The sequence below is a fragment of the Chlamydotis macqueenii genome, chromosome 1 (genome assembly GCF_036417535.1).
Source record: "Chlamydotis macqueenii isolate bChlMac1 chromosome 1, bChlMac1.mat, whole genome shotgun sequence".
In the NCBI taxonomy this organism is placed as follows: Eukaryota; Metazoa; Chordata; class Aves; order Otidiformes; family Otididae; genus Chlamydotis; species Chlamydotis macqueenii.
The window spans coordinates 85,208,121-85,235,218 of NC_141556.1; the positions used below are offsets into that span (position 1 = coordinate 85,208,121).

General features: G+C 42.4%; 1 protein-coding gene across 4 annotated transcripts in view; it reads left to right on the forward strand.

Moving 5' to 3' along the window:
* The window catches only part of CRACR2A (calcium release activated channel regulator 2A), a 78,832-nt gene that overhangs the window by 11,800 nt on the left and 39,934 nt on the right, over positions 1 to 27,098 (forward strand). For all 4 annotated transcript variants that reach the window (XR_015260152.1, XM_086759184.1, XM_086759197.1 and 1 more), the window contains exons 3-6: positions 8,484 to 8,595; positions 18,212 to 18,377; positions 20,057 to 20,203; positions 26,958 to 27,048. Coding sequence is in view for 3 of the 4 variants with exons in the window: in XM_086759184.1 (XP_086615310.1) it covers positions 8,484 to 8,595; positions 18,212 to 18,377; positions 20,057 to 20,203; positions 26,958 to 27,048 (516 nt within the window). In the remaining variant the exon portion in view is untranslated. The remainder of the gene's footprint in view (positions 1 to 8,483; positions 8,596 to 18,211; positions 18,378 to 20,056; positions 20,204 to 26,957; positions 27,049 to 27,098) is intronic.

A 27,098-nucleotide genomic window follows, 5' to 3' on the forward strand; every position in this document is an offset into this window, starting at 1 on the left:
AGCTGTGTGATGTCATCAACATGCTGAAGGGAAGGGATGCCATCCTTGACATCCCTGACAGAATTAAATCTGGCTGGGGACATCAAGGATAACTAGAAAAGCTTCTACAGGTACCAAAAGGAAGTCCAGGGAGAATGTAGACCCTCTCCAAAATGAAACAGGAGACCTCGCTACCTGGGATATGGAAGAAGGCTGAGGTGCTTAATGACTTTTTTGCCTCAGTCTTCACCAATAAGGACTCTAGCCACATCATCCAAGTTGAGGAAGGCAAAAGCAGGGACTGGGAGAAAGAGGAACTGTCCACTGTAGCAGAAGAGTAGGTTCAAGACCATGTAAGGAACCTGGAGGTGCACAAGTCCATGGGACCTGATGAGATACATCTGAGGGTCCTGAGGGAACTGGTGGATGTAGTTGCCAAGCTGCTGTCCATCACATTTGAGAAGTCATGGCAGTCTGGTGAGGTTCCCAATGACTGGAAAAGGGGAAACATAACCCCTGTTTTTAAAAAGGGTAACAAGGAAGACCTGGGGAACTACAGGCCGGTCAGCCTCACCTCTGTGCCCGGGCTGCTAGGGGCGGATGGCGTGCACCTAACCGAGAAGGGGAAGAATGTGTTTGGACAAAGACTTGCCAGGCTCATCCGGAGGGCTTTAAACTAGTGTTGCTGGGGGAGCGGGAGCACAGTTCAGCCCACTGCTGTCAGCATGGCGCCAGTGCCAGCACCGAGGGTCCAGAAGCTGAGGAAGGATCTCAGGTAAGTGCAAATAAACCTAAACTGCGGTCCAATAGTACCCCTGTTGCTCCAGCCAGCAAGCCGGCTTTGTCAGGGGCCCAGCTGAAGTGTCTCTATACCAATGCACGCAGCATGGGGAATAAACAGGAAGAGCTGGAGATGCGTGCACACGAGCAGGGCTACGACCTCATTGGCATCACAGAGACGTGGTGGGATGACACATACGACTGGAGCGTCAACATGGAGGGGTATAGGCTTTTTAGAAAGGACAGGAAGGGGAGACGAGGAGGGGGTGTCGCTCTCTACGTCAGCAACCGGCTGGAGTGTGTGGAGCTCCGCCTGGGCATGGAGGAGGAGCTGACAGAGAGCTTATGGGTCAAGATTAGAGGATGGGGACGGACAGGGGACATTACGGTGGGGGTCTGTTACAGGCCGCCTGGCCAGGAAGACAGAGCAGACGAAGCGCTCTATAGGCAGATAGGAGCAGCCTCACGGTCACAGGCCCTGGTCCTCACGGGGGACTTCAGCCACCCTGACATCTGTTGGAGAGACAACACGGCAGGGCACAGGCAGTCCAGGAGGTTCCTGGAATGGGTGGATGACAACTTCCTCCTGCAGGCGATAGAGGAGCCGACAAGGAGGGGTGCCATGCTCGACCTTGTGCTCACCAACAGGGAGGGGCTGGTGGGGGATGTGAAACTGAAGGACAGCCTTGGCTGCAGCAACCATGACATGGTGGAGTTCAAGATCCGCAGGGCAGTGAGGAAACTACATGGCAAGCTCTCTGCCCTAGACTTCAGGAGGGTGGACTTTTGCCATTGGAGGCGGCCCTGGAGGGAAGAGGGGCCCAGGAAAGTTGGTCCATATTCAAGGAGCACCTCCTCCAAGGTCAGCAGAGGTGCATCCCGATGAAGAACAAGTCGGGCAAAAAGGCCAGGAGGCCTGCGTGGATGAGCAAGGAGCTCCTGGACCAACTGAAAGTAAAAAAGGAGGCCTATAGAGGGTGGAAACAGAGACAGGTAGCCTGGGAGGTCAACAAAGAGGCTGCGTGAGTGGCCAGGGATTAGGTAAGGAAGGCCAAAGCCCTGGCAGAACTGAATCTGGCCAGGGATATAAAATGCAACAAGAACAGCTTTTATAGGTACGTAGGGGACAAAAGAAAGTCCAGGGAAAATGTAGGCCCACTCCGGAAGGGAACTGGTGTCCTGGTTACCCAGGACATGGAGAAGGCTGAGGTACTCAATGATTTTTTTGCCTCAGTCTTCACTGACAAGAGTTCTTGTCCCACCACCCAAGCTGTACAAGGTGCAAGCAGGGACTGTGAGGATGAAGAACCGCCTACTGTACTTGAAGAGCAGGTTCGGGATCATCTGAGGAACTTAAAGGTACACAAGTACATGGGACCCGACGAGATCCATCCGTGGGTCCTGAGGAAGTCTAAAGCCCTGATGGAATTGAATGTGGGCAGGGATATAAAAAACAACAAGAAAGGCTTCTATAGGTATGTAGGGGACAAAAGGATGTCCAAGAAGAATGTAGGCCCTCTCTGGAAGGAAGCGGGTGTCTTGGTTACCTGGGACATGGAGAAGGTTGAGGTACTCAATGACTTTTTTGCCTCAGTCTTCACCAATAAGGGCTCTTGTCTTGCCACCCAAGCTGTGGAAGGCACAAGCAGGGACTGGGAGGATGAAGAACCGCCCACTGTACTCGCAGAGCAGGTTCGAAAACAACTTGAAGGTGAACAAGTTCATGGGACCTGACGAGATCCATCCGTGGGTCCTGAGGGAACTGGTGGATGAAGTTGCAAAGCCACTGGCTATCGTATTTGAGAAGTCATGGCAGTCTGGTGAGGCCCCGATGACTGGAAGAGAGGGAACATAACCCCAATTTTTAAAAAGGGTAACAAGGAAGACACGGGCAACTACAGGCTGATCAGCCTCACCTCTGTGCCTGGCAAGGTCATGGAGCAGATTGTACTGGAAACCATGCTAAGGCACATGGAGAGCAAGGAGGTGGTTGGTGACAGCCAACATGGCTTCACCCAGGGCAGATTGTGCCTGACCAATTTGGTGGCCTTCTCTGACGCGGTAACAGCATCGGTGGAAAAGGGACGAGCAATGGATATCATCTACCTGGACCTGTGCAAAGCTTTTAACAGTGTCCTGCACGACATCCTTCTCTCTAAACTAGAGAAACATGGCTTTGATGGACAGACCACTCGGTGGGTAAGGAGTTGACTGGATGGCCGCACTCAGAGAGTGGTGGTCAACGGCTCAATGTCCAAGTGGAGAGCAGTCATGAGTGGCATCCCTCAGAGATCTGTGTTGGGTCCGACCCTGTTCAACATCTTTGTCGGCTAGATAGAGTGGGATAGAGTGGGATAGAGTGCACCCCCAGCAAGTACACTGATGACACCAAGCTGTGTGGTGCTGTCAACATGCTGGAGGGGAGGGATGCCATCCAGAGGGACCTTGACAGGCTGGAGAGGTGGGCCCATGTAAACCTCATGAAATTCAACCAGGCCAAGTGCAAGGTCCTGCGCTTGGGTCATGGCAATCCCAGGCACAAATACAGGCTGGGTGGAGAATGAATTGAGAGCAGCCCCGAGGAGACGGACTTGGGAGTGCTGGTGGACGAGAAGCTCAACATGAACAGGCAATGCGCCCTTGCAGCCCAGAATGCCAACGACATCCTGGGCTGCATCAAGAGGAGCATGGCCAGCAGGTCGAGGGAGGTGATTCTGCCCCTCTACTCTACGCTGGTGAGACCCCACCTAGAGTATGTATCCAGTTCTGGAGTCCCCAACATAAGAAGGACATGGATCAGTTGGAGAGGGCCCAGAGGAGGGGCACAAAGATGATCAGAGGGCTGGAGCACCTCTCTTATGAGGACAGGCTGAGAGAGTTGGGGCTGTTCAGCCTGCAGAAGAGGAGGCTCCGGGGAGACCTTATAGTGGTCTTCCAGTACCTCGAGGGGGCCTACAAGAAAGATGGAGAAAGGCTGTTGAGTAGGGGCTGTTGTGATAGGACGAGGGGTGACAGTTTTAAAATAGAGGGAGGTAGATTCAGATTAGATATTAGGAAAAAAATTTTACAATGAGAGTTGTAGAGCACTGGAACAGGTTTCCCAGAGAGGTGGTGGATGCCCCATCCCTGGAAATGTTCAAGGCCAGGCTGGATGAGGGTCTGAGCAACCTGGTCTAGTCAGGGATGTCCCTGCTCCTTGCAGGGGGCTTGGACTAGATTGCCTTTGAAGGTCCCTTCCAACCCTAACCATTCTATGATTCTGTGATTCTGTGATTCTATAAGTTAATGGGTTATTATTCTTCTTCCACTCAACACTTTAGTAAATCAAGACTAACTCAGCTGAAATCAATGCCGTTGACAAAAAACTGAGATGAGACAAATCTCCATTTGTATTGGTTTTGTTTAGTGAGGTGGGGCTATGCTAGCAGCTTCTGGAAAAAGATGCTACAAGTTGTTTCCCCTTTGTTCAGGGGACTTGGCCAGGCCTAGGCTGGACCCGCTGCTGGCCAGTGCCGAGCCAATTGGTAGCAGAATGTTCCCTGATAATGCCTCTGCGATAACGTATTTAAGAAGGGGAAAACAGAAAACAAAGTGGAGAATATGTGAAGGAGTTGAGCGGGGCCAGAAAGGGGGAGGTGCGAGCCTTGTGGGCCTTGCAGGCCTCACCCTCTGGCCTCCTGCTGGGCAGCCGAGTGGGCCCAACTCGGCCCGGCCCGGCTGCAAGAAGTGGAGAGGAGATGAGATGTGAAGAGATCCTGAGAGGCATCTGCCTGCCTGTTGTGAAGAATTTCTTGTGAGAGGAACGGCTGCAGACACCAAGGTCAGTGAAGAAAGAGTGGGAGGAGTAATGCTGCTCCTGTCAGAGATTCCCCTGCAGCCTGTGGTGCAGCCCATGGTGGAGCAGGTTGTACCCCTGCAGCCCATGAAGGCCCATGGAGGAACAGAGATCCACCTGCAGCCTAGGGAGAACCCCATGTCGGGGCAGGTGGATGCCTGAAGGAGGCTGTGGCCTGTGAAGAGCCCGCTGGGGCAGCCAGTTCCGGGGAGACTGCATCCTGTGAGTGCTGGAGCAGTTCATGAAGGACTGTGGCCCGTGGGTGGGACCCCACGATGGAGCAGGTGAGGAATATGAGGAGTTCTTCCTCCAAGAAGGAAGCAGCGACATAAAGTGACAAGTGATGAACTGACCATAACTCCCATTCCCTATTCCCCCTGTGCCACTTGGTGGGAGGAAGGCTGCAGAGATAATTGAAATGAAGTTAAGCCCAAGAAGAGGGAGGAGTGGGGGAAAGTTGTTGTTCTTTTCCACATTATCTGGCTTTGGTTTAATAATAAAGAAATAGTTTTCCCCAAGTCCAGTCCGTTTTGCTCCGAACTTTAAGGATCTCTCCCTGTCCTTATCTCAAACCTTGAACCTTTTTCTCTCCCCTATTCCCTCGGAGGATGGGGGGAGTAAGAGAGAGACTGCATAGCTTGGTCCCGATCAGGGCTAAACTATGACACCATTTTACTTGAAAATAATTTGATGACAGTGAAAAAAAATTATAAACCAAAGTTTTTTACATTAGTTCCAGCAATTCAGGAGCCCTTATGCTTTGAAGCCAGTGATAGCTTTCTCATTGACCATCTTCCTTGTAATACAGTAGTGGATTACTAGAGATTTATTTGGACTCCAGTGACAGTAATCTACAATGTTTTCTAATAGATTTGATACCCATTATTTTATTAATATACAAAGTATACAAAATAATGATGTTTTATACTGAACAACTGTACCTTGGACTTACACTGTTGCAGTAATTCATTATTCAGAATAACTAGTTAACTAGAATCCCTGTATTGCAAACATGAGTTTGAAATCAGTATAGTTGATTTTGATTTTTATTGCACTTTTAAGGATGTTCACTCCCCATAGCAAGACATAAATCAATGAAGTAAATAAGTTTTAATAAAGTTAATAAGTTTTTTTCCTTAAAAGGTACCAAGTGTTGATCTCTTTTGCATCCTGCTGTTTGTTAGTTCAGTGCTAATTACCATTAATGAAGTATTGCTTCAAATACAAGATGCTAACATCAAGCTTTTTAATGTTTAGTCATATGATATGAGGCGCGATTTTCAGAAGAGAGTGCTGAGTATCTAAAAAGTGCTGAGTATCCAAAATCCAATTAGCTTCAGTGAAACAGATCTTGCAAACAAAGTTTTCTGATGTGTTCATGATATAGTAATTGTATTAAAGATTTACATATCCCTGATTATATTATGCTGTTTATTTCAAGATTAAGTTAATACTGGTTGCTTGGAATTCTTCATTCCATTTCAAAATATTGAATGTGCTCAACTTTCAAACAAACAAGGTTTTCTGAAATTGGAAGAAAGCAAATCCTGCCTGAAACTTGAAACCACACCTTTGCACTTTGGGCCTTAAGGTTATAATGAATAATAAGAATGAGTGTAGCAAAATGGTTCAGTTTATTGCATATAGCCAAATTGGGCTCAGATCCTGCTCTTACCTGTTTGATCTTTGTCTTTTTATTTAGAAGAGTAAAAGCTTAATTTTTTTCACATAAGTAAGCAAAGATGTCATGAAAGCATGGAGTACATGGAGTTACAATGCAGATAATTTCTCTTTAAGCTCCAGTGGTATCTTTGGATATGTTTTCTTTATTCCTTTTTTTTTTTTTTAATTTTTAAGAGCCTTATATTGAAAGGATCTATGTATTTTGCCCCAAATGAGCAAATAAACAAAACCACATCTATGAAACCAACAAAAAACATTTTGTTTTCCTAACAAAAAAAAAAACAAGCTTAAATTTTATTTTAAACAATAAAAACAAGAGGTTGGGAAAACATTGACTTAATTCTAGTAACAATGGACCAGGTAACAATGGCTTTAGTAACAATGTGTCCCAAGCTCATTAAAGTCAGTAAATTATCCTCAGGGAATTTAATGGAGTGAATTGTTGGTACATTCTTCAAAATCTCCTATTTTCATATTTTTTTTTCAACAAAATGCAAGTAATTGTGGTGTTTTCTACTGCAAAATTAGTATAATTTGGTTCAGAATTTGAACCCTACAGTAAGGCTGTTTTTGAAGAAGCATAAATTTATCAGTTAGATTTGCAGCAAGACAAACAAGCAATTGTACAGAATAGGAGATGGGTCTATGTTTATGACATGGTCAGAAGAGGACAGCCACGTCTCAAGAAGTACTCCTTCAGCAGATCCCAAAGATCTGGCAGTAGGAGTACAGTTTCTGTTTCTCTAAGTGTGAAAAGAAAAACTTGTCTAAAGCACCTCCTACACCTCATCAGTGCTCTGTAGGCTGTAAGAATTTTACAAGAGAAGGTAATTTTTAAAAGTTTCCCTTTAGATGTAAGAGATTAAAATCTAAAGCTTTGGAAAGATGGGTGTGTTTAAGTGAGAAACTGATAGTCAGGTGTATTATTCAGACTGAATGTACATCAAGTTTTCTTAGTTTTTTGGAAGCAGGCAGCAATGCACAATTAATCCTGCTCAGAAATCCATTCAGGACTATTCCAGATAGTTCTGTGCTTTAAAAGCTCTGTTGCTTTCCTTTCTCCAGATTGCCTTGGAATTCCTTTTACTGCTATTCCCTTCAACTCATATAGGTTTATAGTGTATAAGCCTAAACCCTTTGTTGCAGCCAGGGAGGTTCTGGTTAATGCACTCACTCCGTTCCTACCTTGGCTATATGGTCTGATATATTGAATGGTAGTTTCTATTAGTTTTGGATTGCAAGAGAGACTTTCTTTGTCCCTAAATACCTTCCCTACAGTGGAGCAGATTAGCACTTTTGTTCTGATGAATTTTATCAGCCTATTAGCTTGCAATTTTAATATGTTGTATATATAATAGGAAGGATTAAATTATTAACTAATAAAGCAGAGGACTTCACTGGTGTATATTTATATTGCTTCCTAAGCTGAGGAAAGGTTTTACTCTTCCTAGTACTGTCTCTCAGTAGAAATCCTTGCTATTGTAGTTGTTTGCCACTCCAGTTTCCTCCTATTTCTGGGAATCTGTCTATACTGTTAAAAGAATTAAAGTAAAACCTTTAAGGCCAGATTTAAAGAACAGTTTTTATTCTTTTATGCCTATCTCTAGATTCTTAGGTGAAAATAAGGGATTTTGTGGAGCTGGTTTCATAAAGTGTTGTCTTTTTTTAGTGTGAGCATGCTGCACTTCAGAATTAGACAGTCATGTACTATGTTTAGCAGCAGATTTGCTCCTTGGACCATGCAGCTTTCTTAATTTTATTAATTATTTAGTTACACACACATTTTAAAGCAGCTTTAATTAGGACAGTATACCCTCTATAATGTTCTTCTTTAGAGAGTCTCTTGCTTAACTTCATGATGTGGAAGGAACTAGGCGTACAGTTCTTCTGGCAGTTTTGCCCAGTTGCATGATGATCGAGACATTTCACAAGGATGATGAGACTACACCTCAAATTCTACCTCTTCCTTGTGTGTCACAAGGAGATTGTTCTCACTGCTTTATCATAAAGGATTCATAAAGGCAAATGGTGAAGTTATAAAAGCAAATCTCCCTCAGCTGATGTTGTTTTGCTCTGTAATGTATTTGAATTTTCACTCTGGGAAACAAAAGGACCTGTCCTTCTGTGTTATGAATGTTCTGTATAATCTAGTCTTCCTCTCATCCTGGAGTACTGGGTAAAGTTGCTGTATGTTTTGTCATTCCAGAGACTGCATCCTGAGTTACCTCTTAGCCTGGAAGAGCTTGAAAAAGTTTTTGTTATGTTGGATACTGATGGCAATGGCTCACTTACCCCAAAGGAGTTCATGACAGGATTCAGTGAGTTTGGAAAGCATGTCTCCTGTATAGAGCTTTATTCGTATTCTGTACTCTCCACATCAATAAAGAAGCATTTTGTCTTAACAGTACACTTAATGGTGCTCACAGGGAGCCAGACTATTCCCTAGATATAACAGATACATGTAACAGATGGAGAAGTGGTCAAATTATGACTATAAATAGTCAAAAGACTGGGCTCCAGGATCTTTCTGTCCTGTGTAAGATGCCAAACCGTAGTGCAATATGAGACATATGATGTAACCATCTGAATTACACCTGTTTTAAGCTGTGGAGTAGATCTATGAACAAATTTTGGAAAGTTTCCCTTGGGGGAAAAAAATCTTATGTTTTCTTTCATATCAGGTCATAAGACCTGAGAGATAATTAAGATTATCTCTAACATTAATTTAAGACAATGTTGAAAATGTGTTAATACCATTGTCCTTACAGCTATGGAAATGCTTTCTAAAACAAATTAATTCTTCAAGTGATGTTACTTCAATGAGAAACAAAACAGGATGAGGCTATTATTACTGCATGATGGGAGCTGATAAGTTCTTTGTGAATTGAACAACTGCACTCTTTTTGTCATATTCTCTGTATTTGTGAAAGTATTGTTTTCTCCCCAACGGTGAGGTTCCAGACAAGGTGACAATGTTAGTGAGACTGTATTTGGTTGTTTACTCAGAATCAATTTTGTACTTAAATGTTAACTCTGCTGACTATAAGCATCAGGTTTAAGTATTTTCTCTAGAAAACGGAATCTCTTCTATATGTGAATTGTAACATATTTAATACTATGAATAGGCCCAGCAAATAGGACCTTCATTTTTGTTTACAAATTACCAATAATTTTAAATTTTAATTCTCTCTTAAATAAATTCTCTTTAATTCTCTCTTAAATTTTAATTCTCTCATGTTCCACCTCTCCCACTTTAGATCTAGATCAAATATCTTAATAAAGAGTATGCTTTAATCTGCAAGTTGCCATAATTTAAAAATGAAATCATGTACTACTGCTTTACTTTTCGTAAATTATATATATTTCTTAGTTAAATGAAGATTATTTTCATAAGTAGTCCCTGCAAACCCAAAATTTTCTGTTAAGGGAGGTTGTAAGTGGCTGCCATCTCCAGCAGCCTGAGAGCTTGTGGATTCCTCCTGCCCAGCTGCTGGAGCTCAGTCTAGAGACCCAGATGAATGTGGCCACTGCTTTCCTATTTGCAAGTTCAACTGGTAGTGAAGTTAAATATGTATCCCAGAGACACCCACACATGTGCATACACAGACACACAAAGGACGTACGCACAGCGAGCTGTACAATCTGCCACAGACAAGGTGCTGCCTTCAACAGCATCTATGTATAGGATTCACATAAAACATAAGGATAGACAATGCAAAGCATGCTGCATTTTAACCTGCTACACAGTACTGAGGTATTTTCTAGGGATCCAGGCTAAGTAGTCATACATTTGGCTAGGTGATCTACTAGGTGTTCCTAGTAGAAGCAGAAGCTGTATTAGATAAAGGGTCCTTTAGAAAACTAGAGAATGGAGAAAGCAGAGTAATGTCTGGATAAAACTTGTATTAATATGAGATTAGTATGAGAGAATCCTGTTCATATTTCTAAATGGTGGCAAATCTGAAATTTACTGTAACCTCTCTTTGCAATGTATTCTGTTGTCTCTGTTGTCAGCATGCTCCGTTGGGTAAAAAATTGTTGAGAAATTCTCATGACTTTCATGAAAGTCTCTCATGACTATGGTGTGGTGTCAATAGCCAGGAATATCTGAATAACAGAATCACAAAATTGTTGAGGTTTGAAGGGTTCTCTGGAGGTCATCTGGTCCAACTCCTCTGCTCAAGCAGGGCTACCTCAAATTAGTTGCCTAGGGGTATGTCCAGATGGCTTTTGAATATCTCCAAGGAGGGATACACCACAATGTCCCTGGGCAGCCTATGCCAGTGCTTGGCTACCCTCGCAGTGAAAAAAAAAAAGTGTTTCCTGATATTCAGATGGAACCTCTATTGTTTCAGTTTGTGGCCATTGCCTCTTGTCCTGTCATGAGGCACCACTGAAAAAAGCCTGGCTCTGTCCTTTTTGCATTCTCCCTTCACATTTTGTATAGATTGATTATATCCCTTAGTCTTCTCTTCTCTAGACTAAATCATAGAATCATAGAATCTTTAAGGTTGGAAAAGACCTCTAACATCATCAAGTCCAACCTTCAACCTAACGCCACCATGACTACTAAACTATGTCCTGAAGTGCCACATCTACACATTCTTTGAACAGCTCCAGGGATGGCGACTCCACCACTTCCTTGGGCAGCCTGTTCCAGTGCCTGATCACTCTTTCAGTAAAGAAGTGTTTCCTAATATCTAATCTAAACCTCCCCTGCCACAACTTGAGGCCATTTCCTCTAGTCCTATTACAACTTACTGGGAGAGGAGACCAACACCCACCTCACTACAACCTCCTTTCAGGTAGCTGTAGAGAGCAACAAGGTCTCCTCTCAGCCTCCTCCTCTCTAGACTAAACAATCGCTCAGTTCCCTTAGCCGCTTCTCATAAGACTTGTTCTCCAGACCCCTCACCAGCTTTGTTGCCCTTCTCTAGACACACTCCAGCATCTCAATGTCCTTCTTGTACCGATGGGCCCAAAACTGAACACAGTATTCGAGGCGTGGCCTCACCAGTGCCGAGTACAGAGGCACAATCCCTTCCCTACTCCTGCTGGCCACACTGTTCCTGATGCAAGCCAGGATGCTGTTGGTCTTATTGGCCACCTGGGCACACTGCTGGCTCATGTTCAGCTGACTATCAACCAGCAACCCCAGGTCCCTTTCCACCGGGCAGCTTTCCAGCCACTCTTCGCTAAGCCTGTAGCATTGCATGGGGTTGTTGTAACTGAAGTGCAGAACCCGGCGCTTGGCCTTGTTGAACCTCGTACAGTTCACCTCGGCTCATTGATCCAGCCTGTCCAGATCGCTCTGTAGACCCTTGAGCAGATCGACACTCCCACCCAGTTTGGTGTCATCTGCAAACTTACTGAGGGAACACTCAATCCCCTCATCCAGATCATTGCTAAAGATATTAAACAGAACTGACCCCAGCACTGAGCCTTAGGGAACACTGCCTGTGACCAGCTGCCAACTGGATTTAACTCAATTCACCACAACTCTCTGGGCTCGACCATCCAGCCAGTTTTTAACCCACTGCAGGATACACCTGTACAAGCCATGAGCCATCAGCTTCTCTAGGAGAATGCTGTGGGAGACGGTATCAAAAGCTTTGCTAAAGCCCAGGTAGATAACATCCACAGCCTTCCCATCATCCACTAGGTGGGTCACCTGGTCATAGAAGGAGATCGGGTTGGTCAAGCGGGTCCTGCCCTTCATGAACCCATGCTGGCTGGGCCTGATCCCCTAGTTGTCCTGCATATGGCTGGTGAGTGCACTCAAGATAAACCACTCCATAAACTTCCTTGTTATGGAGGTCAGGCTGACAGGCCTGTAGTTCTCTGGATCCTCCTTCCCGCTGTTCTTGTAGAGGGGCATCACATTGGCAAGACTCCAGTCATCTGGGACCTCCCCCGTTAACCAGGACTGCTGATAAATGATGGAGAGTGTCTTAACAAGCTTCTCCGCCAGCTCCCTCAGTACTCTTGGGGGGATCCCATCCAACCCAATAGACTTGTGAGTGTCCAGGTGGCATAGCATGTCGATAACTGCTTCCTGCTGGATTATGGCAGGTTCATTCCACTCTCTGTCCCCATCTTCCAGCTCAGGGGGCTGAATACTCTGGGGATAACTGGTCTTACTGTTAAGGACTGAGGCAAAGAAGGCATTAAGTACCTCAGCCTTTCCCTCGTCCTTGGTGGCAATGTTCTCCCCTGCACCCAACAAAGGGTGGAGATTCTCCTTGACTCGCATTTTGTTGTTAATGTATTTGTAAAAACATTTCTTATTATCCCTTACAACAGGTGTCAGACTGAGTTCTAGCTGGACTCCTGCTTTTCTGATTTTCTCTCTGCATGACCTAACGACATCCCTGTATGCTTCTTGAGTTGCCTGCCCCTTCTTCCAAGAGTGGTAGACTCTCCTTTTTTCCCCTGAGTCCTAGCAATAGCTCCCTATTCAGCCAGGCTGGTTGTCTCCCCCACCAGTTCGTCCTACGGCACATGGGGATAACCTGCTCCTGTGCCTTTAAGACTTCCTTCTTGAACAATGCCCAGCCTTCCTGGACCCCTTTGCTTTTCAGGTCTATCTCCCAAGGGACTCTCTCAACTAGTGTCCTGAACAGGCCAAAGTCTGCCCTTTGGAAGTCCATGGTAGTGGTTTTGCTGACCCGTCTTCTTACCTCTCCAATAACTGAAAACTCTATCATTTCATGATTGCCAAGCCCAAGACAGTCTCCGACCACCACATCTCCCACCAGCCCTTCTCTGTAAACAGCAGATTGAGCAAGGCAGCTTTCCTGGTAGGCTCACTCACCAACTGCGTCGGGAAGTTTTCTTCCACACACTCCAGGAACCTCCTAGACTGTTTCCTCTCTGCTATGTTATATTTCCAGCAGACGTCTGGTAAGTTGAAATCCCCCAAGAGGATAAGGGCTAGTAATCATGAGACTTCTGCCAGCCGCTTGTGGAATGCCTCATCTGCCTCTTCATCCTGATCGGGTGGTCTGTAACAGACTCCCAGCAGTATATCTGCCTTGTTGGCCTTCCCCCTCATCCTTACCCATAAGCATTCAACCTTATAATCACCGTCATTGAGCTCTATGCAGTCAAAACACTCCCTGACATACAGAGCCACCCCACTGCCTCTCCTTCCTTGCCTATCCCTTCTGAAGAGCCTGTAATCATTCATTGCAGCACTCCAGCCACGGAAGTCGTCCCACCATGTTTCTGTGATGGTGACTAAGTCGTAATGATTCTGCTGCACAATGGCTTCCAGCTCGTGCTTGTTGCCCATGCTGCATGCATTGGTGTAAATACACTTGAGCTGGGCTATCAATTTCACTCCCAATCTTGACACGTCACCCCTAGGCTCATCTCTAGTGAGCCTGGTTGTATCCCATTCTGCCTTCGAGCTTTGTTTAAAGCCCTCTCAATTAACCCCGCCAGCTCATGGACGAGAATCCTCCCTGTTGGAGATAGCCGAACTCCATCTGCTGCCAGCAGGCCTGGTGCCGCATAAACCTCCCTATGATCAAAAATCCCAAAATTCCAACCATGACAGCAGCCCCTGAGCCACGCATTAGTCAGCTGAGTTTTCCTGTTCCTCTCAGTATACTTTCCTGCCACAGACAGGATTAAGGAAAACACAACCTGCGCTCCCAATCCTTCAACCAGTCACCCCAGTGCCCTGAAGTTCCTTTTGATCATTCTTGGACTTCTCTCCACAACCTCATCACTGCCAACCTGCATAACCAATAGCGGGTAATAATCAGCGGGGCAAACCATACCAGGAAGTTTCCAAGTAATGTCTCTGACCCGGGCCCCTGGGAGGCAGCAGACTTCCCTGTGGGGTGGGTCTGGTCAGCATATGGGGCCCTCTGTTCCCTTCAGAAGGGAATTGCCTACAACAATTACTCTCCTTTTTTTTTCTTAACAGCAGCAGTCACAATGCATGGGGCTGACTGGCTCTCCCTAGGTAACTCCCTGGATGGACCTTCACCTACATGCTCATTTACCTGGCCCTGAAGTTGTGTAAGGGCAACTGAGGAGGTGAGGGAGGCCAGGAGGGGATTCGCCTGTCACCTTGAGCAGGGACCTGTTTCCATTCCCCTCTGTCTCTTAGGTCCTGTTGTGGTTTAGCCTGAGTCACCGCATAGTTTCTCGCTTACCCTCCCCCTCCCCAGTGGAATGGGGGAGAGAACTGGGAAGAAAAGAAGACTCATGGGTTGAGATGAAGACAGTTTACTAGAATAGCAAAGGGAAGCTACAATAATGACAAAATATAAGTATGCTAAAATATACAAAATTAACAATGCACAATTTCTCGCCACCTGATGTCCCAGTGACTGATACAGCCCATCCTAAGCAGCGATCACAGAAACGAAACTGAGCAGCAAGCAAAGGAACTAAAGGGAGCCAGCAATGTGGAGGGAATGATGCCAGTGATCAAGACAAAAAGACGAGATCGAAAAATGGATGCGCCCTCCATGGGCAATCTCCACTTATATACTGAGCATGATGTTTATGGCATGGAATGCTCTCTTTGGCCAGATGGGTCAATTATTCTGTCTGTCTTTCTCCCAGCTTCCTGCATCTGCACCTTAGGGAGACTTGGAAAGCCAGACAGTGTCCTTGGTCTCATTAACAACAACTGGTATCATCAGGGTGTTTTATCAACGTTTGTCACATCTGAAATCCAAAACACACCGGCTACTGAGGGGAAAATTAACTCCATCCCTGCCAAAACCAGGACAGGTGCCATCCTTCTGCATGTTGGAAAGAGGACAGGGGATCCTCTGCTTGTCGTGGAGCCTCCATCTGCTGCTTTGGCCTCAGGGATGGTAGGGTGTGGCTCCATCAATATGTCTCCCTCTCACACTCCCTGGTACTCCTCAACCTTTCCACTTCCTCTTTCAGCTCTGCCACCAGACTGAGCAGACCATCCACGTGATCGCACCAAAACCAGCTGTTGTCTCCGCTGCCCTCTGATACGGGTAACAGGCTCAGGCACTCCCTGCAGCTGGGAGTCCCAGCCCTCTCAGCCTTTCGTCACATGAAAGATGCTCCAGTCCCTGAATCATCTTAGTGTCCCTTTGTTGGACTCTCGAGTATGTCCATGTCTCTCTTGTAGTGAGGACCTAGAATTGGACACAGAACTCCAGATGTGGCCTCACTAGTGCTGAACGAAGGGGAAGGATCACTTTCCTCAACCTGCTGGCAATACTCTGTCAAATGCAGCCGAGGATACCATTAGCCTTCTTGTCAGCAAAGGCACATTGCTACATCCTGTTCAAGCTGGTATCCATCAGGATGCTCAGGTCCTTTTCTGCCAAGCTGCTTTCCAGTTGGGTGCCCTCCAGCGTATATTGCTGCATGGGGTTGTTTCTTCCCAGATGCAGGACTTTGCACTTCCCCATGCTGAACTTCATGAGGTTCCTGTCAGCCTGTTTCTCCAGACTGTCGGGGTCCCTCCAGATGCCTGCATAGCCCTGTAGTGTACCAGCCACTCCTCCCAGTTTGGTGTTGTCTGCAAACTTGCTGAGGGTGCACTCTACACTGTTATCCAGGTCATTAATTAAGATGTTAAACCAGACTGGACCCAGTATTGGTCCCTGGGGTGCATGCTAACCACTGGCTTACAACTAGACTTTGCACTGCTTATCACCACCCTCTGGGCCCAGCCATTCATCCACTTTTCAGTCCACATCACTGAATGTTCATCCAGCCTGTACATCAACAGCTTCTCTTCAAGGATCTTGTTGGAGGCCTTATTGAAGACCAGGTAGACAATATCCAATGCTCTCCCCTCATCTTCCAGGCCAGTCACTACATCCTAGAATTTTAACAAGATGGTCAAGCTTGACTTATCCTTGGTGAATCCATGTTGACTACTCCTGATGATTTTCTCGTCCTTAATGTATTTGGAAGTGATTTCCAGGATTAGGTGCTCCATGTTCTTCCCAGGGATCAAGATTAGGCTGACTAGTCTGTGGTTCCCTGGGTCCACTTTCTTGCCCTTCTTGAAGATCAGGATGACATTTGTTTTCCCCGAGTCTCTGGCACTTCTTGCAGTTACCGTGATCGATCTAAGATTATCAAGAATATCCTCACCGTGACATTTGCCAGCTCCCTCAGCACTCCTGGGTACATCCCATCAGGGCCCACGGACTTATATATATCCACTTTACTTAAGTATTCCCTGATCTGATTGATCCTCTTCCACTAAGTGTACATCTTCCTTGCTCCAACCTTTCTCTATGATCTCTGGGACTTGGAATTCCTGAAGGCCAGTCTTGCCAATAAAGACTGAGGCAAAGAAGGCAATCAGTACTTCTGCCTTTTCCATATTCTGTGTAAGCAAGTCCCTCATCCCGTTGAGAAAAATGTTTTCCCTAGTCTTCCTTTTGTCTCCTATGTACTTATAAAAGCCTTTATTTATTTTTTCTTTTTTTACATACCTTCCAAATGCAATTCCATTTGATCTTTAGCTTTCCTCACTTCATCCCTACATGCCCAGACAATGTTTCTGTATTCCTCCGAGGTTACCCATCCTCTGTGTTCTTTCTTTTTTGGGTTTAAGTGTGGCCAGGAGCTCCTTGTTCATCCATGCAGGCCTCCTGCTTTCTTGGGCTCCTCTTCCTTCTAGGACCTTATCCCAAAGGACTCTTCCAAGTAGGTATTTGAAGCGGCCAAAGTCTGCTCTCCTGAAGTCCAGGATTATGAGCTTGTTTTTCACCCTCCTCTGTGACCTTTGGATCCTGAACTCCACCATCTCATGGTCACTGCAACCAAAGCTTTCTTTTGACTTTCATATCTCCAACAAGACTCTCCTTGTTAGGTATGAGGTCCAGAAGAGCACCTCTCCTCGTTAGCTCCTCTGTCACTTGGAGGAGGAAGTTATCATCAATGCACTCCAGGAACCTCCTGATTTACTTATGTCCTGCTGCATTGTCCCTCCAACAGATATCACGGTGGTTGAAATCCCCCATGAGATCCAGGGCCTGTGAACGTGAGGCTATTCCTATCTGTCTGTAGAAGGCTTCATCCACTTATTCTTCCTGGTTGGATGGCCTACAGCAGACATCCACTATACTTTCCCCTTTGTCTGTCCTCTCCTTAATCCTAACCCATAAGCTCTCCGTCAGCTCCTCTTCTATCTCCACATAGAGCTCCATGCATTCCAGCCTCTGTGTCGTGTAAAGGGCAACTCCCTCTCCTCACCTTCCCTTCCTGTCCTTCCTGAAGAGCCTATATACCTCCAATGCAACACTCCAGTAATAGGAGCCATCCCACCATGTCTCCATGATCCAATCTTTCTATTATTAATAGAAATATACCAAATAGATGGAAGAAACTGCTGTAGGCATCAAGTTTAGAGAGATTAAAATGCATGTGAGTCAAATGAAGGGAAATAAGTGTTAATAAAACACAGCTTTCTATATGCAGTTTATACAAGGATTTGAGGTGTGCATTTGGTCATGCACTAAAAAAGAATGTTAAAAGAGGAGGTACATTTTGTCAATGGTAATGCTGTAATTTTAGATTCCTAACTTCTACTTAGGAAGAAGAAGAAGAAATATATATAAAGAAATAAGGCCACGACATTTATAAAGTGTTTGTCACTGCAATTTATGTCTTTTGTTTATGGAGGTCTGAATTTTTTCAGTGTGTTTGTCAGCTTTGAGGTGAGTGATTTACTGAAGGTTAGATATTAAACTGAGGACAAATTCAGGCATAGAATTCAGGGATCCTCTTGACATGCCTCATAATTTGTTGTTTCATTATACTTCCTTTTCTTCTAAACAAGTGTAGTAGGTGTTTCCCTCACAAATTATATTTACTGTAAAATTTGACATTTAGTATGTTGCTCTTCAATGATATTGCATCTTAAAGTAAGTTTTGAAAATGCTAACGTGTATAATTTCTGATTCTTAGGCCAGTTTCTTTTGGGGCAGATTGCTTTGAATAATGACATAATGCAGCAATCAGAAAGTGAATCAGCCTGCCCAGTTGAATGCGAAGAGATTGTGAGTGATGAGGATGAAGAATTCCAGTTCTCAAATCTGATGGAACGACTTGGAGCTAAAAAGGTTTTGGATGAGTGAGTCTTCATAGCAGTAGTAATAGATTGTATCATCTTTTATGATTCAGCTCTGAGTTTTATTTTAATGGAATGATGAGAACCAAGGCTGCTCAGTAACACAGTGATTCTTTAAAATTAATTTTCTTGGTTGTCAGAGATGATAAAATGCCATTCAGCCAAAATTTCAACCACAATTTCCAATTGTACTCCATACATATGAAATGTGTGTTTGTGCCATATGAAAGGTATACCGTTATCCCACTGACATACCATGGGTTTTGAACACAGATAATTACTAGCATGTAGTCCACAGATGCCACTGATTTTCAATTAAACAATGCATAATGACTGCTTTTTTTTTGGCAAAGGCTGTGTTTAAAGTGCACCAGTTAAACAGAATAAGGAGTATTTGCACTCCTTTTTCTGCTTTTTCTGCCCTCCATGCATAATTGCATGTTGTGATTTTTCTGATAACGCTACCTCTTCCAGGACCAAGATGACTTACTCTGAAACACAGAACGCAAAAATTGCTCTAGGAGCTTGTCGTGTGTTGGCCTGACATTCATTGGTCAATCACTGTGAATGTTCTATGTTCACTGGGAAAAATAGATTAATTCTATTTTTAGACTCTTTTAATCTATTCATTTTTCTAGATTTTGCTAGTTAATCTAGAATGTTGTTGTTCTAGATTCACTTGCAAAAAAAGCACAGGGCAAAAATGGGAGAGAATCTGTACAGATAGAATGAATATTTAAGAAATGCATCAGTGGTCCTTACTGTGAAATAAAAGTGCTCATCAGTGCTTCTCTTTACCTGACTGCCTGTTACAGGAAAGAGTTGATTGTCAGTAATCTTGAAAGGCTTTCATTATGATGATATTTTTATCACTCACTTTTTTTATTCTTATTCTCCTCAATCCTTTAAATGTAGCACACTCCACTGGCTAGGCTCAGGCTTACAATGTGTGTGGAAGAGAATGAGTCAGGAAAAAACAAACAAAAGAAGGTGTTCAGGAGAATTTTGGTAAAGTGTTAAAAAAAAAATATCATTCACAGTAGAACATCTTTTTCTCCAGTGTCTGCTGAACAGATTTGGAAATAAAATATTCTCTTAGTAAATCTTTAAATCAAATCGTTCAAGATGTTTTGTTCTAATTTTTTGTAGCAGTCCCACTGTGAAATTAAAATGGGTTGAAAATGAAATAAGACAGTACAAATGAAATTTGTTAACTTATCTAAGTAACTTAGGAAACCAAATCTCATTCATTTCTCATGAGAACGTGTTTTTTATTAGCTTTCCCACTGCCCCCTCCCCACTAGATTAATGGGAACTTCTTTACTTCCAATAGAAGTGATGGGATGGTAGAGTGTATCTCATCTATCTCCTTTCTTATCCATTCCTGTTTAGAGGAAGTGTCTGGCAAGGCACCCACTAAACAAGCAGTTCTTGCGGTTCTCTGCAGTTATGCGTGGCCAAAGTTTATGATGCATTTTTTTTGAATAAATGCAATTTCTATAATTTCCAACCCACCTCATCCTTTTCAAATCTGGCACTGCTTAACTAGCCCTTGTTTTTAATAAGCCTTGTGTTCTGACTATTGGTGCCCAGAGGCCTTCATCCACTAGGATACTGTGAACATTTATTGCAGCCTGAGAAATGTTCTCTCTTAATGAATCCTTTATGACCTCTTATTTCAGTGAGAGTGATGTGAAGCAACTTTGGTTGCAGCTGAGAAAAGATGAACCTCATTTACTTTCCAATTTTGAAGAGTTCCTGGTCAGAATTTTTTCCCAGCTTCAAGAAGCAGATAATGAAAAGAATGAGTTGGAATGCGCTCTGAAAAAGTTAGTACTTCTCTTAGTTGGATTCTACTGTTTGAACCTTTGAAATCAACAAGACATTTCAGTGAAGAACTGTAATCACAAGAGTTCTTGTAATGTAAAATTTTATTACTCATGAAGAGCACTGGTAAAATCATTTATAATGCAGAATTGGCTGAAATGATCTTTTATCTTTCAGTTCACAGATTTTGTTGACTTAAATCCTTTTGCTGATGTCTATTATTGTGTTGCAATTTTAAGACGATATTAAGGAATCCACTTCTAGTTAATCAGTTTGATTCCAGAGGACAGTCAGATTTACCAGTAAATGTGGTAAATTGTCTATGTGTTTTGCAAACATTGTATGCAGAAAAACTATAAATCTGGATTAACTGGCCAGATAAATGAGAAATTTAAGATGTTAAAGCAGCACAAAGCACTGATACCAGTGAAAATGTAAGTTAACAAATATATATATAAAACAAACATATGAAATACAGTCAACAATATATGTTGGGTTTATATACAGACAAATATATAAAACATAAAAACAAATATATAAGAACTAAAAGTTAATAGATCATTCTTTAATATGTAGCTATCTAGAAGTAAAAAAAATTGTGATGCTAAATCTTAAAAGAATGCTAAATGGTACTTATATTTGAAGTTCTTCTGTATTTTTATTATAAAGTGTCACTTCTGAATTTCAAATTCTTACAGATTGAGTAACAAAGGCAAATATATTGTTGAACATTTACTTCATTTGTTCAGCATTCTCCTGGCTTTTCTGAGAATGTGACAAGGCTTCTGAAGAAAGCAAAAAACTAAAAATGTATGGTCATTAAAAACAATTGGTTTATATTAATAGCAGCTTTTTCATCTAAGTCTACAAGTGTGGTTTTAGCCTTCAGACAGCTAGTCAGTTATAAAGAGCATAGGGATAGTTGTGCTGTCTGTTTTATACTAGACATTATTAACAACCATGTGTGATGAGAGGTTTGTTTTATGGGTGGTCTGTTGGACAGACTCTTGTCAGTGTTTTTTTGGGAACTGAATGAATACATTTGTCATTTAATAGCCGTGATCGGCACAGAGGTGCATAGACAATACATTAGCATTACCTGACTTTTCTGGCTGATGTGAAATCTCTATTTTAAAAATGCATTGGATTTTTATGCCTTTTTAGTAAAAACAGGTTTTAGCTGATTTCTTCTTTCTGCTGCTCCTGATAACACCACTAATTTCAGCACATAGATAGTTGGCATTTTTTTTTAATCAATAAGCTGGAAGGAGTTAGAACTATCAGAGGAAAAATATTGGCTTTGGTAACAGTGAGGATGAATAAACTTTTTTATTTTAAACTATATACAAATAACAGCAAAGCTCAAGTCAAGACTTGATTGGAAAAATGATTTTTTTTTTGTACTCACATACTTTTTAGCACTGAGATGTATGTATCCACTTAGACTGGCCTGGATTTACTGTGGTGTCACAGAAGATAAGGGGTGCTGGTTATTGAAGTCATAGAACCATAGAATAGTTTGAGTTGGAAGGGACCTTTAAAGGTCATCTAGTCCAACTCCTCTGCAAGGAGCAGGGACATCTTCCACTAGATCAGGTTGCTCAGAGCCCCATCCAACCTGGCCTTGAATGTTTCCAGGGAACGGGCATCCACCACCTCTCTGGGAAACCTGTTCCAGTGTTCCACCACTCTCATTGTAAAATATTTCTTTATTATATCCAGTCTGAATCTACCTCGTTCTCCTTTAAAACCTTTACTCCTTGTCCTATCGCAACAGACCCTGCTAAAGAGTTTCTCCACATCTTTCTTATAAGCCTCCTTTAGGTACTGGAAGACCACTAGAAGGTCTCCCTGGAGCCTTCTCTTCTCCAGGCTGAACAGCCCCAGCTCTCTCAGCCTGTCCTCACAGGAGAGTTGCTTCAGCCTTCTGATCATCTTCATGGCCCTCCTCTGGACCCTCTCCAACAGGTCCATGTCCTTCTTATGTTGGGGGCTCCAGAGCTGCACACAGTACTCCAGGTGAGGTCTCATGAGAGCGGAGTAGAGGGGCAGAATCACCTCCCTTGACATGCTGGCCATGCTTCTTTTGATGCAGCCCAGGATGCAGTTGGCTTTCTGGGCTGCAAGTGCACATTGCCGGCTCATGTCCAGCTTCTCATCCGCCAGCACCCACTAGTCCTTCTCCTCAGGGCTGCTGTCAATCCATTCTCCACCCAGCCTGTATTTGTGCCTGTGATTGCCCCAACCCATGTGCAGGACATTGCACTTGGCCTTGTTAAACTTCATGAGGTTTGCACGGCCCCACCTCTCCAGCCTGTCAACGTCCCTCTGTGTGGCATCCCTCCCCTCCAGAGTGTAGACAGCACCACACAGCTTGGTGTCATCAGTGAACTTGCTGAGTGGCACTGTGCACGCTTGATGTGTGACTATTTTTATTACTTAGTAACAGGCCATAACTTTTTCCAGTATTAAAGGTCTGCTTTAGTATTTCAGGTAAACTGACTCACTCTAATTTTGTCAGATATTAACCTCACCTCAGTTTTATATTTTATATTAAGCAGTTAAAACGACTGTTGGAGAAGAGACTTAAAACCTACCACTGTAATACCTTAGTTAAAGAGTTTCAACAAAGAGTCCTAATGAGATGCCAGATATATTCCTAATACACTCACAGAAGAGGTCTATCAATGCATCAGACATCTTCTGTGTCAATATAATAGTGGACATATTTCTCCTTTTAGTTTATCTGTAATTCTGGTTCAGCAGAATAACAGCCAAAATACTGCTGATGAATTTTTACATAGAAATTAATACACTTTAAGGAAAATAAAGCAAATGGCCACATTTTTATCTGAGAACCAGTGTTCTTCTCCTCACTGATCTTTATCATCATAAAGGAATTGATGATGAGCTGTTGCCTATATTTGTATGTTTTAAGGCAAGATGAAAATATGAGGTTTAAATCATAAGCAGTCGCTTATTTTATTTAAATAAAAGTGAGAGACTTTTACCATAGTAATGTATGAAACCAAATACTGTACATATATGTGGTCTGCTGCTGGAATCAGCAGCAGCTAAGCTGTGCACTGAAAGTGTGGACTAGTAGCTCCATATATTTGTCCATTTTGCTTTTGGCATCTACTCAGTGGATGCAATTTTTGTTTGCCAGGGTAAGTTAGTTCTACTTGATTTTCTGGTATTTGTATTTAATTTTAGGTGCTAATTTAAGAATAGATGGCTTCTTAAATTTAGCAATGGCGTTTTTTAAGTAATAGTACATCACTGTATTGAGTGGGAAAAAAAGCAGTAACTTCATTAAGGATAAACTTCATTGTAGATAAATGTAAGGAAGATAAAATAATTTAAGTCATGATTACATGATGCTGAGATTGGAATGGGCAGTTACAACTCCAGAGAAAGCCCTTGGGGTAATTGCACAGAGCTTCCTGAAATCATCAGTTCAGGGTGCAATGGCAGTCAAAACTCCCCAGGAAAATACTATGCATGATCAGGAAGGGTACTGAGAAGATGACAAAGCATGTTTTTGCCGCTACATAGAATCTTGGTGCACCCACATCTTGAGTATTGAGGCAAGTTCTGGTCTCTACAACACAAGAAGAATTTAGTGGAATGAAGAAAGGTACAGAAATGACAACTCAGTGGTTAAAGGAATGGAACAACTATTCTGAGAGAGCTATTTTTAAAAGGTAGGATCTTTTGAGTGAGGAATTGAAGGCTGGAGTGGGATATGATAAACCCTTTCAAAACCATGAGACCACTGACTAGGCTGAATGAGGAAATGTTATTCTTCAGATCCCTAGCAGTAAAAACAAGGGGAATTAATAAGACTAGTAGGAAGCAAGCCTAAAACAAATGAGAAAGAGACCTTTTGCTAATAGCAGATAAAATATTCAGCTGCCATTAGCTCTGTCTGACATTGTGCTTTGCATTTGAAGGACAAACCTAGTTAAAAGGTGTACTATGTTTCAACAACAGAGTTCTAAACAGAAGATAAACATAAGCGTTACTGGGAAGGGAAGGATGAACTCACTTCTCATTGAGCTTAGCATGGGACAGGGTCAGAGTCTACCTTTAGTGGAAGAAGAGGAGAATCAGCATCTCACAAGATTAGTGCACAAAGTGCACAAATCTGTGTATTTTTTTAAGGGGAAGGAAGAACCATTACAACAAACTGCATGAACAGCAATTGAGAAACCAAAACAATTTACATTGCAGCTACATAAATGAGCAGAAATTAAACCCTTGTGAGCCTGTGAATCCTGAACTCATTGTCTGAACTTAGTGAACTCATGTTACGTTCCATTTTGGTTAATGTGCTCAACAACAACACTGTCTCTCTTTCGTCTCCATCTCTGTTTATTCCACAGCATTACTGGAAAGAGAAAGAACACATTATCAAATATCACTGTAATTATAGAATTATTCATTAAGTAAAACTGGATTATGTGATCTCAGGGAATAGAGATTTTAATCAAAACATCTTGCATTTTTCACATAACAATTATATACCCTTATGGCTTTAATTATTTTCCCCTGAATGCGTGGGGGGAATATTTGCCAGCTAATGTATTGGATTATTTTTTCTGCTGCTTGTTAGTTAATGTAACTTATAAGTGTGTTATACTTTTGATTATAACAGGATATTATTTTATCTTTCTGTTTAATATGATCAGAATTAAGAATGATAAGCCATCAACAAAATACTTGGGGAGTATTCAGTCTGCAGAAGTGGCATGTGTTTATGTGCCAGACCAACTAAAAAGATTCCTTACATCCAGAGATACCTCCTGGATGTAGTCTTGATGGTGCTGCCATATCCTTTGCTTCCATACATGTAAGAGGAAAGAAATATCTAAATCAGCAGCTTAATAATACAGAACTAAAGTTATTCTCCCTTTCACATAAAAGCAAAGAAAATCTTTATGATTCCATGGAAGCATTGACTACTGTGCAATGTGTTCTGCCTGTACAGGCTTTTACAGCACATAGTCAATCTAATCCTGATCAAAGTGGCATTATACTACATGAATACAGTATTTTAAATATGATCTTAGCATCTCTGCCATACTTTTCTAAATAATTGTTAATTCTTTATGAATTTGTGTAATTTTATTCCATTGATGAATGCTAATTTTTTATGAAACATTTTCTTAGTTTTAAGAAAATTAAATCAGATATTAGAATATGACCTGACTTTACACTATAAGGGGAGTAAGGTAGCAAAAAGGACTTTTGGACTTTCTGGCACTCTTTATTTGAAGCATTACAGTCACATGAAGAGGCTCTTATCTGGGCTGCTTTTCTCACCTAATCAGTGTTTACAAAAATCTAAGTGACAGCAATCATTTTCCTCAAATAGGTGTAGCTTGATCTTTGTTTATTGCTGCTGTAAGTCCTGAGAAAATGCCTTCCCCTCTTATTTTTTACATGTAACTGAAAATGCAAGCTGACCATGTCAAGTGTTCTGATGTTTGAAAGGGGGAAAGAAAGACTTGTTTCTGGTGCTTCTCACTCCTCTTAGCTTAGGTAAATTTTTTGAAGTTTCTTTCTGATTTGCTTGGCTTTAACTGAGACGAGAGTCAGGTCTTACAATAAGTGAAAACATAGAATATGTAGAGCATTAAGTACAAAAAATACATAGTAGATACCCAGATTACAAAATTAATGCCTTTTTTTCCCCTACAGTATATTCTTTGTCTTGCTCTTATTGATGTGAATGCCCTAGGAGATTATGTCTCTCATCTACTACTTTATTTGTAGCAGATGCATTCTGCAGATTGCTCAAGGAACAACTCTAGCAAGAGGAATGTGGGGGAATACACAGTAGTGTCATATAAAGGTTCTATTAATCTCTATTTAAAATCTTTCTAGGATGTTCTCTGAGTTTGATGCAAAATGATTTTTGGATTAATTAAAATAGAATAGAATAGAATAGAATAGAATAGAATAGAATAGAATAGAATAGAATAGAATAGAATAGAATAGAATAGAAGCAGAACAAAGCAACTGTCTTGTTCCCTTTCAACAGTTAAATTTTTTTCTGCCCAAACTAGCAGCTGCTCAATGTAATCCTTCATGTATCAAACTGCAGTTATATTAATTGCAATATTATATTGGAAAAATGAGCTTCGTAACTCCTTTTTTTCCTACAGTCAGATGCACTTGTGCACAGCATATTTATTTCTGTTTCTTAGCTGAGCTTTTTAAATTTGTTTCAGAAAAGCTGTTAGAGAGACAGTGAGGCAGCTTTCAAGAAGGACTTTCAAGAAGTCCATTCTACCTAAAACATCTTAAGTATGATAAAAGTACCTAATTCAATGCTCTTGAATGGTGAACAATGCAGTTCTAGAGTGAAACAATGAAGTTGCAGTGAAAATGCTTTTAACTGTTAAACTTAGGCTCTGATATTCTTAGTATTGTCACTAGGAAGCTCTGTTCCTTAAACCTAAGATTTAGTAGTCATTAAAACTGCATAATGAACAGCTGCTTTATATGAAAACATCAGATATGTAGCTTTATTAGCCTTTGAGCTGTTGAAGCTTTCCTTCCATGGGGAAAAAAAAAAAAACAAATAAATTGTGACCTTTCCTGCACAAAATTTCCTATTTTCCTAACCCTGGAACATTCTCTGGAGTCTTGTGTTAAGGTAGAAATGTGAGATTTAGCTTGTAATGTGAGTCATGACTTGAAGTAATGCTGCAAAGACTCGCTCAGTATACTTTTATCTGTTATTAGGAAAACTGCTGCTTATGATGAAGAAATTCAACATCTCTATGAGGAAATGGAACAGCAAATCAAAATGGAGAAAGAGCAGTTTCTCTTGAAAGTGAGTGTCTCTTTGAATTGTGGGCATGGATTCTATTTCCGCTTCCAGTG